This window comes from Cynocephalus volans, chromosome 13 (genome assembly GCF_027409185.1).
Source record: "Cynocephalus volans isolate mCynVol1 chromosome 13, mCynVol1.pri, whole genome shotgun sequence".
Lineage (NCBI taxonomy): Eukaryota > Metazoa > Chordata > Mammalia > Dermoptera > Cynocephalidae > Cynocephalus > Cynocephalus volans.
Window position 1 is genome coordinate 32,615,882 of NC_084472.1, and position 12,610 is coordinate 32,628,491.

Here is a 12,610-nt window from a genome sequence, read left to right on the forward strand (position 1 = left end):
AGCAACCTTCTCTATAGAAATTCCTTTAGAGGTAGTAGGTAATTTCAGATTTATCTTTTATCAAATATGAGGCATATGTGGACTAGCTAGAGGTCTAGTACCCCTATGTGTCTATGGAAAAATGACTTCTGAATTACAGGCAACTTACTTACAAAGGAGCTCTTGGAATTCCACCCTGGTCTAAGCAGGGACTGCTTGTCTTAAAGATGGTCAGGGACCACACAGGGTGGAGGTGGACAACTCAGAGGTGTGAATAGGCAGAGAAGGTGGAAAGCTTTTATTAACAGTGGCTGGTTTCATCAAAACTCTTTATGAGTCCTGCAATGTTTGGGAGTTTTTTTGTTCTTAAGTGGTCAGAATAAAGTACAACAGAAGTACACCTCTTCTTTAAAAAAATAAGATAATTTTCGCAAATGTGCAAACATCACAATACAAAACTGGAAGCAGAAAACTTTATAGGAAACTGTAAAGAAATGAGCAGAGCGAGGTATATTAGTGGCAATCAATATAAAGAACATACAACTGTATCTTCAAGAGTCTTCATGGAATATTATGACTCATCAAATTAAGGCATCAACATTATCTAACATCAAAATTGGTCTGAGGAGAGTATGGAAATATTCTAATGCAGTGTTGTCCAACAGAACATTCTGAGGAAATGATGGAAATGTCCCCAGAAGGAATCTGCTAGCCACATGAATACTCAAAATGTGGCTAATGCAAATTAAAAATTTTCATATAAATTTAAGTTTAAATAGCCACAAGTGACTATTGATTGAACCATTCTCAGGGGTCAGAACCAGCGGTTTCTTTGGGGGGATTTCAGATCACTGCTAAGGGATTGAGGATTGGGTGTGGAAACAGGAAAGCTCTCAACAGATTTATGTGGCCACTTACACAACCCAACTTACCCAGTGCTTCTGGAAGCAGGGGATAGCACAACCTGCTGTGATGGTTATGAAAGAAGGACTCTTGGGGAGACCTCTGTGTGCCCTTCCAACTCCTGTCAGAGGGAGTAAAAGGCCTAGGATTTTGGTCACTCAGATAGGAAGATGCCTATGGTTCCATACAAAGAATCTGTGGTTGCAGCCACCCCCGGGGCCATCTGTGCATGGACATCGCCACAGCAGGGCTGGTGGGGGGCTGGAGATGGGGTGCTCATTTCCGGATGAGGGTTCCAGAGCCAGAGGAAGATTTAGAGGTGGAGGGGCCTGAAGGCCCTTTCTGGCCACCTGAAGGCTGCATAGGCCCTTTCTTTTTTGGAATTAAGGTCTTGTTCTTGCTCTTAAACACTTTGCTGGGATCCAGCTTGTTCACAAAGGAGTCGGTCTCTTCCGTGAGCAGGTCTGTGTTGTAGGTGATGGGTTTATACATGCTGAACCATTGCTGTAAGGCAGAATTGGGAGAGAGGATCATAATTCAAAGTAAAAATGCCATTCTTTATGCTCTTTAGTGGGGATGCAGGCGTCAAGAGCTGGGGACAGGAGGCAGAGACAGAAAAGAATACACGTTTTTATGAAAAACTAGCTTGAAGATCTATTAGCTCTTCCTGAAGTGAAAGTGATGATGGACCCCATGAGCTCCTGGTAAGACGCACTGTTTTACAAGGTCTCATAACATTTAAAATAAATGCAGCACGAGAACTAAGAATCTGCATGAACTTTCTTCCTTCTGATCTAGTGAGCCCTGAGCCAGGGATGCTAGATCCCAAATCACAAGGGACACTGTCCTTGTAATTGTTCCACTCTCAAACCAGCTATGTACCCTCAAGTAGATTCTGGCAGCACTCGTCCCCTGGGAGAAGCACATGACAGAGGCCAGCCTCAGGTGGTGGTCTCTTCCTTGCTGGCTATCTAGGCAGCTGAGGGCAAAGGGCTCTCACATTACTGATTTTTTATTGATCACGACCACCTCACAATGTTGACCAGATATATGTTATCATTATGTGATATTTAAGGAAAATGAGGTCCAAGAGATGAGTACAGAGTAAGGGAGTGATGGGGCTAAGTCCCTAACTTACTGATAATTAGGTACCGTGAGAAACCATCACGGAGGAGCCCAGATCAGCTCACTACAGTTATAAGTTCTTACAGCCAAACTTGGGTTCTCCAACCATGTTGTTTACCAGTATTACCTGGCACTGTCTGGTTGAAATGGCGCCCAGACCTGTAATATAAATGAGGCACATCCGTACAATGTAATACTCCACAGTCATAAAAAAAAAAAAGGCAGGGCAGCTCTACGTGTACTGATATGATTTAGAAAAAAGAAACCAAAAGACATACATGCATGCTTTATATGCAGTAAGTACTTCGGAAAGGACACACAAGAAACTGGTGACAGTGGCTGCTGCCTCTGGGGAAGTACACTGGGAGAACAGGAATGAGACACTTTTCACTCTTTCTGTGTGCATATATTGCCAATCCAAAACAATCAACAGGACTTAAGCCCCCAGTACATTTTAATTAAAAATAAAAACTCCCCAGGTGAATCTGAAGCTCAGCCAAGTTTGGGAACCACTTAACTAGGCCAGTATAAAGTGAGGGTATCCACTACATTGGAATCACCTGCCTTGCTTCTTGAAAATGTAGGTTCCTGGGCTCCATACCTGATCTGAATCAGGCAGGGAAGTTGGGAATCTGCAATTTAATCATTTCCTTAGAAGACTTTGATACACATCGCAGTTTGGGATGACAGGTGTTCCTCTCCTACCTTGGCCTGTGGGCTAATGCCATAGCTGGTGAAGGCATACTGCCATTGGGGCAGGCCCAGGTGGGTGATAAGCAAGCGATAATAGGCAGTAAAGGTATCTGTGAGAAAATGCCAGTATAATGCTCTGTCCAGGAACCAGATCTCAGTGTCCTGCGCTAATCCTGAAAGAGCAAACAAACGAAATAAATAAAGGCTAGCTTAACACTTTTTTCCTTTTAACTATAAAGTCAATATATACTCATGGTTTAAAAAAATTCCAGTAGTAGAGAGGATATAAAATATAAATGTTCCCTTTTTTTCCCTTCCAACCTCCCAGTCCCACAGTGGCCATTTTAACAGTTTGTGATATATATATATTTTTTTTAAACAAATTCTTGACTAATCAGTCGATTGATCTGCTGGGCTCTGATCAGTTGGAAGTACATTCAGTCTATCTAAGCAGATGCTCCTTTTCTGCGTAAAAATCCCCTCCCCCAGGGGGTATATACTGTGGCTTCAGCTTTCCTGATGGAGAGAAATTCTGAATGGCTCGGGCTTTTTTGAAGACGTCTCTCTCAGCAATTAGAAGTGCTGTGAGAAACCACCATGAAGAAGCCCAGACCAGCTCACTCCTGGGGAATCCTGCCAGTGCAGTTGTGTGATGGGCTGGTGGAGCTGAAGCAGGCACTATTGTACCAGCTTCTGCCTCATACCTGTTTCTGACCTTTTATTCTTACTTCCAGCCTATTCTAGGTTCATCTGCTGTCCAAACAGCTGTAACATCTCTTTGAGTGACTTCTATCATCCAGTCTCTTCTTTTTCCAAAACTGCTTGTGGTCACAAACATGTTCATTTGGATCCTGCCATTCTGCTAAGCAACCTTGACTGACTCCCCACTGTCTTCCACTTTATGTCCAAATTCCTCTGCTTGGCTTTCAAAGCTCAGCATGAGAGGGAGCAATTGGCCTTCTGGTTTCCCCTGGATGAACCATGTGGCCAATGAATTAGAATTATTTTTCATTCCCTGCAAAACAGTTGTATTTTCCTATGCATGGTTTTTATCCATCTGTCCTTTGCTTGAGTGCCCTTCTTATCCTATCAAATTCCTCCTCCCACCACCGCATATATAATTCCTACCAATAGTTCAAGCTGCAGCTCAAAGGCTATTTTGCAAAAATTCCTCCAGCAGATGATCTCTCCTTGCCCCAGAGGTAAATCCTGATGTACCTTCTCACCCCTACTAGCCAGAGAGCTCCTGAATAGGGCTTGGCTTTGTCCAGCTCTGTGCTTTCACAGTCCCTAAGCTAGACCCTGAACTGCTGTTAGGTGGCGCCAAGTGGCAGCTGCTGCTCAAGGATATTCTCTGATCTCCCATCTGGGGCCTTGTAGTCTAGTAACTAAGGTTTTTATTGCTGTTAATTGGCTTAGAATGTGTTTCCTGGATGCTTATCTAATGTATGAGCCTGCTGCAGGAGTTTATAAACAGAATGACTATTTCTTTTAGTTTTTACTCACCTATTATCCTAATCTCATAGACAGTTTTGCAGTAACTCACAAAAGAAGATGGCTAAAAATACTCTAGTAATTAGCCTAGAGGGAGATTCTCAGAGAGGACCAAAGGTGCTTTCTGGGTCTTGTCACATACAAGAGACTTGGCAGCATTGCAGGAAGACAGGGAGATATGTGCCTTTTATGGATGGCTGATAAGCTCAGGCAAGACCACACCCAAACTACAGGACAATGCTTGTAAATAATTCTTACCTGGTTTCCCACTCTTGTAGACAAGGCAAACCTTCCCATTCCCATTGCATGAATCCAGCTCAAATATCACACTGCGAGAGTCAAAGTGAGGCTTCTCTGGCTGGTCCTCACTGGCTGCAAATCCAGAAGGTAATGGTAATGTTCAAGAAAACTCAACTCAAATACACATTATCCGACTTTGCTAGGAAGACAAAACTGGGGGAAAAAGCCTCATCTCTGACATATTCTTAAATATTATTTTCAAATGAATTTTATACTCTAAATGCCCTGGATCTCATCCATGAACTAGGCCTTCTGTCTGGGCTTCCCCCATCACCAATAGAAAGTGTCAGGGAATCTGGGGTAAGGTGACATGAGGAAAGCAAACTGAACTTCTTGGAGTGGGACCACTCATAAAGGCAGAGCAATCTGAATGGCTTGATGTTGACTGTATAACTTTTTTCCTTTTCCTGGGATTGTCTACTGAAAAAAAAATGGGATATCAGGGTGGGCTGGATAGCTCAGTTGGTTAGACTGTGGTGTTATATGTTATACACCAAGGTCAAAAGTTCTGATCCCTTTACCAGCTAAAAACATAATTTGAAAAAAGAAATGGGATATCATACACATTATCTGAATTTTGCTTTCTATGCAATAACCATATGGATAGCCCTCTAAGTCATGTGTTATAACCCTAATTCACTCTTTTTAATGGCTGCTTGATAGTCTGTGGGAGTGGACATACCCCAGTTTATTCTGTCATCCCCCTATTGACAGGCATTCACCTATCACTACTCTGCTGTGAATGCTACAATAATCATCTCTGTACATGTCCTTAAGTTCTGGAGCTTTCATAGTATGGAAAGGACTCCCTGCAGTACAATGGATGTTACCAAATTGCTTTTCAAGAAGGCCTCTGTTTTTGAAAGATATATTCACTGAGTATAAAATTGTAAGTTGACAATTTTTCTTCGAGTATTTTATCTTGTTTTGTTTCCATGGAGAAAATGCTGTTATGCTTATCTTTGTTCCTTTGTATCTGTCTTTTCCCTTTGGCTCTTTTAAGGATTTCTCTTTATCCCTGATTTTGAGCAATCTGATTATGATGTTTCTTAGTATCTTTGTGTTTCTTGTTCTTGGCTTATCAAGTTTATTGGGTATGTGGGCTTATAGTTTCCATCAAATTGGTAAACTTCTGAGCCATTATTTCTTTAAAAATTATTTTTTGGCCCCTGACACCTCTTTTCAGGGACTCCAAATACACGTATATTATAGCATTTGTTGTTGCTAAGCTCCCTGATGCTCTTTCAATTAAAAAAAAAATATATATTTCTTTCTATGTCATTTTGGATACTTTCTATTTGTTATGTTCTTAAGTTCTCCAATCTTTTGTTGTGCAATGTCTAAACACTATTAATCCAATGTATTTTTCATCTCAGAAACTAGTTTTCATCTCTAAAAGTTAAATTTGGAGATACATACACACGCACATACATATATCGTCTATGTCTATACTTATTTTTTAGATATGTGGAGTATAGTTATGACTTTTAATTTCCATAAATGCTAATTCTAAACTGTGAGTCAATTCTAGATTGGCTTTGATTAATCCACTTTTCACCTTATTATGATTGTATTTTCCTGATTCTTTGCATGCCTGGTAATTTTTGATTAGATGCCAGAAATTGTTAATTTTATATTGCTGAGTGATGGATATTTCATATTTCTATAAATATTCTTGAGCTTTGTTCTTTGACACAATTAAGTTACTTGGAAACAGACACTTTGGGCTTTGCTCTTAAGATTTGTCAGGCAGAACGAGGGCAGCATTTACCTAGGACAAACTACTCCCCATTACTGAGGCAAGACCCTTTTCAGTAACTCTTAATGCTGTGTGAATCATGAGTTATTTCAGTCTGTCTGATGGAAACAGGCACTATTCCTGGTCCTGTGTGAGTACTGGACATTTTTCCCTCTAATCACCTTGAGTGGTTTTGTCCTTGGCTTTGGTAAGTCTCTTCACATGCATGTGTTTATCAGTTCTTTGCTGAATACTTGATCTCTGGAGATCTACAGTTCTCTGGAGTTCTCTCTCTACACAAGCATTCTCCTCTGTTACTCAGTCCTGTGAACTCTACCTGCCTCAGTCTATCTGGGCTCTCAGCTCTGTCTTCTCAACTCAGGGAGTGAAATGGGTCCTGACTGGGCCGAGCCCGTGGCGCACTCAGGAGAGTGCAGTGCTGGGAGCGCAGCGACGCTCCCGCCGTGGGTTCGGATCCTATATAGGACTGGCGGGTGCACTCACTGGCTGAGTGCTGGTCACGAAAAGGACAAAAAAAAAAAAAAAAAAAAAAAAGAAAAGAAATGGGTCCTGCCTGGGTTCCCCTCTACACTGAGGACTAGAAACTTTCTCAAGGTAGTAAGCTAGGAAAATCATAGGGTTTACTGATTCCACTGCTCAGAACTCACTGTCCTTTTTTGCCTGATGGTCAGTGTCTTGAAAACCATTGTTTTATATATTTTGTTTGGGTTTTTTGAAGTTGTTGTTGTTCCAAGTGGGAGGATAAATCTGGTCTCTGTTACTCCATATTGGATGAAATCAGAAGTCTAGACTGTGGGTTGCCATCAAGTTTTAGCAGCCTTGCCCGGTGCTGACTGTGGTCTGTCCTCAGGTAAGAAGTTGTAAAAATAGGAAATTTACTCAGTGTGGTTCTCTTCTGCCACTCCAGTTTCTGCCTGCTTTTGGTTACTCTCCAGTCCTTTCAGGTGGTCATTTTAAAACATTTTCCAGAGTATAGAGTATTATCTGCAGAGATCTTCATCTAGTAAAAGGTACTCTGCCATTACCAGAAACATAAGGTCAATACTTAAACTTTTTGTTTTTTTTTCAAATCTGTGATGTCACTGTTTTCAGTTCCTTCCTAAAATTTTAGTTTGGTTCTATTTTCATGTGTTCATTAGCATATTGGTTTATAGTCTGTGTCTAATAATGTCACTCTTGGAAGTACCAGTGGATCCCTTTCTGTAACCTATTATTAATGCTGGTTCTTGTTCATGAGGTTGTGTTTCCTCATGTGCCTAGTTATTTTTTAGTAGAAAATTATTTGAAAAATTATTTATAAAAACAATTTGAGGTCTAGGGTTATTTTACCTCACTCTAAAGTAGATTTTCCTTCTCCCGTAAAAGGTTTTTTTGAGATGTAACTCACATATCATTCACTCATTTAAAGTATACAATCAGTGGTTTTTAGTACAAGAGTATTTCAAAAAATTCATGAGAAGATTCATGTTATCTTTTTACTCTATTTCCCCACAAACTGTTTGAAGTACCCATGTATATTTACAGAGTTGTGCAGACATTATCACAATCAATTTTATAATATTTCTCTAGAGTGAATTTTTGTTTCTGGGATCAGTTTAGTTCAATTTTGGGATTTAGCATTTTCTGGGAAAGATGATTCAACCCTGAGCTTCAGTCCACATAATGAGTCACTACTTCTGGTTTATCCTGTCTCCTGGGATACAGCTTTTCACAGTGTCAACCCAAAGGGTAGCATGGTTTTTATGGGTGCCATCTTCGGTAGGCCCTGGACTCTATTTTATTCCCTTGGCTCAAGAATGGGTCAAATTCTCAGCTTTTCAGCAGCCTCACTGCTTCTTTTGAAAAGGGTGTACTCTAGACAAGTAACTCCACATGTTGGACTTCTTCCTGGATTTGTCTTCTACTGGATGTTGATCTGGTATTATAGCTCATCATTGTGTTAACGCTTTGATGCTTTTAGGAAGAAGATTCTTTTAAAGTTTTGTCCTTTAGTTGTCTTCAGCAGGAAGGCTGCTCTGAATTACCTATCTGCCACTGCCAGAGAGGAAGTCTCTTCATCAGTTTATTTTAAGTATGCTCCTGGAAAACTATAGCTATGTTTTGCTTTTTATATCAATCTGAGTCCTTGTCTTTCAAAAGGGAGATTCAACATATCACATTTAATGTAATGATTGATCTATTTTGTTTTATTCCTCTCATCTTAATGTCAGATTTCTTAATTATCTTATAATGTTGTTTATACTTTTTCCTTTTCCTTATTTTTACTCAGGACATTCATCATTTCCCTTATTAGGCCAGAGATTTTAATGTAGTTTTTTATTCCATTAGTGATTATCTTCTTTCCTTTTTGGCTTGCATGATTGCATCCATATGACTGTCCTTACTTGAAAACAGTATACTATTATTTCCATAACCAAGTGCGGTATACAGAATTCTAAGATGGCCCCCAAGATTCTTGTCCCCTGGTGTACACACCTTACATAATCCCCTCCCCTTGAGTGTGGTCAGGACCTGTGAATATGTTGGGTAGTCATTCCTTTGATTAGGTTACATTATACAAGGGGTCTTCAAAAAGTTCATAGAGGGATTCATATTATCTTTTAATTCAATTTTTCCATGAATTTTCTGAAGTACCCTCATATAAGACTCTTATAGCACACTGGAGAGATTTTCCTGGTGGCTAGGAAGTAAGCTGCCATGTTGTGAGAGGGTCATGTGGCTAGAATCTGAAGGCAGTCTAAAGGTGCTGAAAATGACCCCTGGCCAAAAGCCAAGAAGAAAACAGAGACTTTAGTCCCACAACTGTAAGAAACTGAAAACAGCCACCCACAGTAAGCTTGGAAGAGGCCCCTCTGCCTCAGATGAGATCACAGCCCCAGCTGACACCCTGATTTCAGTCTTGTATAACCCAAAGCACAGGACCCACCTAATCTGTAGTTGTGTTATTGACTCAGAGAAACTGTTAGATAATAAACTTGTGGCATTTTAAGCCATTGAGTGTGTGGTACTCTGTTATACAGGAAGAGAAAACTGATAAACCAAGACACTCTGTTTTCCCCATCAAGGTGTAATACTTCTTCCCTACGGTAAGATGAGACCTTTCACTTTCGGCTTCTTTTCCCTTTTCTCCATTCTCCACTATGAGGACCACTGGAATACTCTGTATTAACTTAGAGAGCTGCTGTAACAAAGTACTGCAAACTAAGTGGCTTAAACAACAGAAATTTATCTCACAGTTCTGGAGGCAGGAAATCTGAAATCAAGGTGTCTGCAGAGTTGGTTTCTTCCAAGGGCTGTGAGGAAGAATCTGTTCCATGCCTCTCTCCTAACTTCTGGTGGTTCTTTGGCAATATTTGGTGTTCCTCAACTTGTGGAAGCATCACCCTGACTTTTCTGCCTTCGTCTTCAAATGGTGTTCTCCCTGTGTGTCTCTTTGTCCAAGTTTAATCTTTTTATAAGGATACCAGTCATATTGGATTAGGGCTTACTCTACTCCAGTGTGACCTCATCTTAATTAGATCTTCAATGACCTATTTCCAAATAAGTTCACATTCTGAGGTATTGGGGGTTAGGAGTTCAACATATCTTTTTTGGGGGGAAGTACTGTTTAACCTAACACTCTTATATCTGGGCTTTCTTCTCAATTTTTAGGTTTAACTGAGACAGTATAGTTCTTTTTAGAGTATTCCTTACACTATGTTCCAAGAGTTATATAACACATTCCCAGGTATTAAGATTTAATTTTTACCACATATACACATCTACTTTCCTTCCCTCATAGGAGGTCCACTAATTTCTTGTTTCCTTTTCTCTTCATATATCCACATCTTGAAATCCCATTTGGTTTCATCTGTTTTTTGGTTAGAGTATTCACATTCTTTAATATCATTCTTATAGCCTGAGAAATATATATGATCTGTGTATACAGGACTCTTGATTTTCACACTATTTCTCTCAATAACCTGTATATGTTTTTTCACTATCTTCTAATTTCCGCTGTTGCAGATGACAAGTCTGATGTCAGTCTGGTTATTACTCTTTCATATGTATTTGTTATTTTTACCTGGAAACTTGTAATTTTTTTCCACATCAGGATATGCATAGGTGTTTTCTCATCTGTTCAATCTGGGTGTAGGTGAGCCCTTTCAATCTACAGGGAAATTTTCTTTTATTAGTATTTATTTATTGTCTTTCCATCTATTCCTTTTCTCTTTCTTGAGCACCTATAATCCCAATGGAAGATGTCCTGCATCTACTTTCTACTTCTCTTACCCTCCTACCTTTTTCTTCCTATTTCCCCTTTTTAAAATTTACCTCTGCTTTAAGATATTTCTTGCACTTGATTTTTCAGGATAACTCACATCTCAATAATATTTATATTCTTCTTCAATTCGTTTAGTTAATTGTTTGAGAATGTTTACCTTTTTTTTTATCTATAGGAAGTCTTTGTGTTGTCTTAAATCTCCTTATTTGCTCCTATTTTTGTTTTTACTTAGGTTTTCATCTGCTCCTCTAGAAGTAGTACTTCTCTGGTTGTGTATTGTGAAATTTCTTCCTGATCATTGTCTGATTGCTGAGTGCCCTGAGAAAAGTCAGTATTTTTCTATTTAAGTTTAATGAGACTTAGGTGTAGTTATTGGACTATCCTAACAAGTATGAACCCAGCAGGTACCAGAAGCCCAAGTGGTTTTTATCCCCATGGGTATTTAGGGCAATGCAGTCCTTACCCTAGCTCAGTCCTTCTGCCCCTTGAATACTCTCTGTTATCTAGTCTACCTCAAGGTCAAGGAAGACTCAGTCCACCTATTTAACTACTTCTTTCCCTTTTAGAGAAGGCCCAACACAAACATATGATGACAATATGACATTTCCCCACTCCTGGGGATTGCACACATCTCTGAGTGACAGGCTCTTCCCAGGATGCAGCACTTCCAAGTCTTTGCTTCTGGACTCCTCTGGTACTCTTCTGTAATTGCTTGTTCAGTGGAGGAGGAAAGCCTCACATCGGTTCTCTCTACCAGGACTTCAGCGAACCCTAAAGCCTTAGTGATAGAGATGCTAATTGCCTACTCACTCTTCATTCTCCCTTTCTTTCTTAATTAAACCCCAATTCTGTCTGAGGAGGCAAAACTGCACGACTAAAAATGTTCACCTCCTCACCTGGAATTAAATAAATTAGAAGATAGTGAAAAAGCATATACAGGTTATTAAGAGAAAAAGAGTGAAAATCAAGACTCTCCTAAAAAGACTCTCCTGCATCTACAGGCACCCTTTTGACTTGGTTCTGGCCAATGGCTATTGGGAGGGGCTTCTGAGAAATCTACTGTTTTCCTAATAAAAAGGGAGAGATTGTGTCAAGAGCCGGGTTTCTGCCCTTTGCTTTTTACTCTCCTTCCTACCAGAAACACAGACTTGAAGCCTACAGGTAGAGCCCACATTCCTCAACTGTGAGGATGAAAACCATACCCAAGGATTGGTGCAGCAGGAAGCTGGAGGGAGACATTATTATAAACCTTCTCAAGCAGCTACACTACCCTAGTTCCACATTTCTTGTTATGAGAAAAATAAACCACTATTTAGTTTACATATTGTAACTAGGTCTCTGTTATATGCAGCCAAACACAATTCTGACTAAATATGTCCTCATTTATACCCAGTTGTTCATAAGTTTTAGCAGCCACCTGACTTACAAGTGATTTCATTCAGAAGTTGCAAAGAGATTGGAGGTAGGAATGAAGAGGAAAGGAGCTGTACTTAGACTCCCTGAATCCTCTTGATACTACAATGTTGAATGAAGTTTAATCTGTAACACTCATTCATTCACTATTTATTAAGAGCCTACTATATGCCAGGCACTAAACTGGGTGCTGAAAAAAAAAAAACAAAGATCTCAACCCTGGCATTTTCTTCATTTAAATTTCCTTGGAAGGCTATCTTTTGCCTTCCTCCCAAGGTACTAAGATGCTATGAATGGGAAGGGTTTTGGTTTGGGGGAACTTATTACAATGTCACAGTGTCTTCCCATGGTTCTCAATATAATAAAAGGGAAACAAGCAGGCTGATTTCTAACCCAAAGCAGAAGTTCCTCCTGGTACCTTCATGGGTATCGTCATCCAGGTCTGCCAGAGTTGGTGCATTAGGAAGTGAATACATGGAAGACTGGGTGAGTTGAGTCAGTTTTGAGATGCTGTTAATTGCCATGCTGCCCAATGGAATGATGTGCTCTATGGAACATTAAAAAGGAGAATTATATAGAGTACAGCCTAGTTACAAGGGCCATATGGTTTCTGCTTGAAAACCTAAGCCCAGGACCTGCCAACCCTCAGGCCCCAAGGGAGGAACAGGCAGCTGAGCATC

The 12,610-nt window shown here is 40.1% G+C and overlaps 1 protein-coding gene across 3 annotated transcripts in view; it reads right to left on the reverse strand.

Moving 5' to 3' along the window:
• Nucleotides 1–393: 393 nt before the first annotated feature.
• Nucleotides 394–12,610, reverse strand: part of TPGS2 (tubulin polyglutamylase complex subunit 2) — a 41,341-nt gene continuing 29,124 nt past the window's right edge. The window contains exons 4-7 of one of the 3 annotated variants that reach the window (XM_063077150.1): nucleotides 12,349–12,477; nucleotides 4,453–4,566; nucleotides 2,713–2,873; nucleotides 394–1,386 (exon numbers count right to left, since the gene is read on the reverse strand). In XM_063077150.1, coding sequence (XP_062933220.1) covers nucleotides 1,159–1,386; nucleotides 2,713–2,873; nucleotides 4,453–4,566; nucleotides 12,349–12,477 — 632 coding nt within the window. In that variant the 3' untranslated portion in view covers nucleotides 394–1,158. The remainder of the gene's footprint in view (nucleotides 1,387–2,712; nucleotides 2,874–4,452; nucleotides 4,567–12,348; nucleotides 12,478–12,610) is intronic. The other 2 variants (XM_063077152.1, XM_063077153.1) reach the window with 2 other exon arrangements.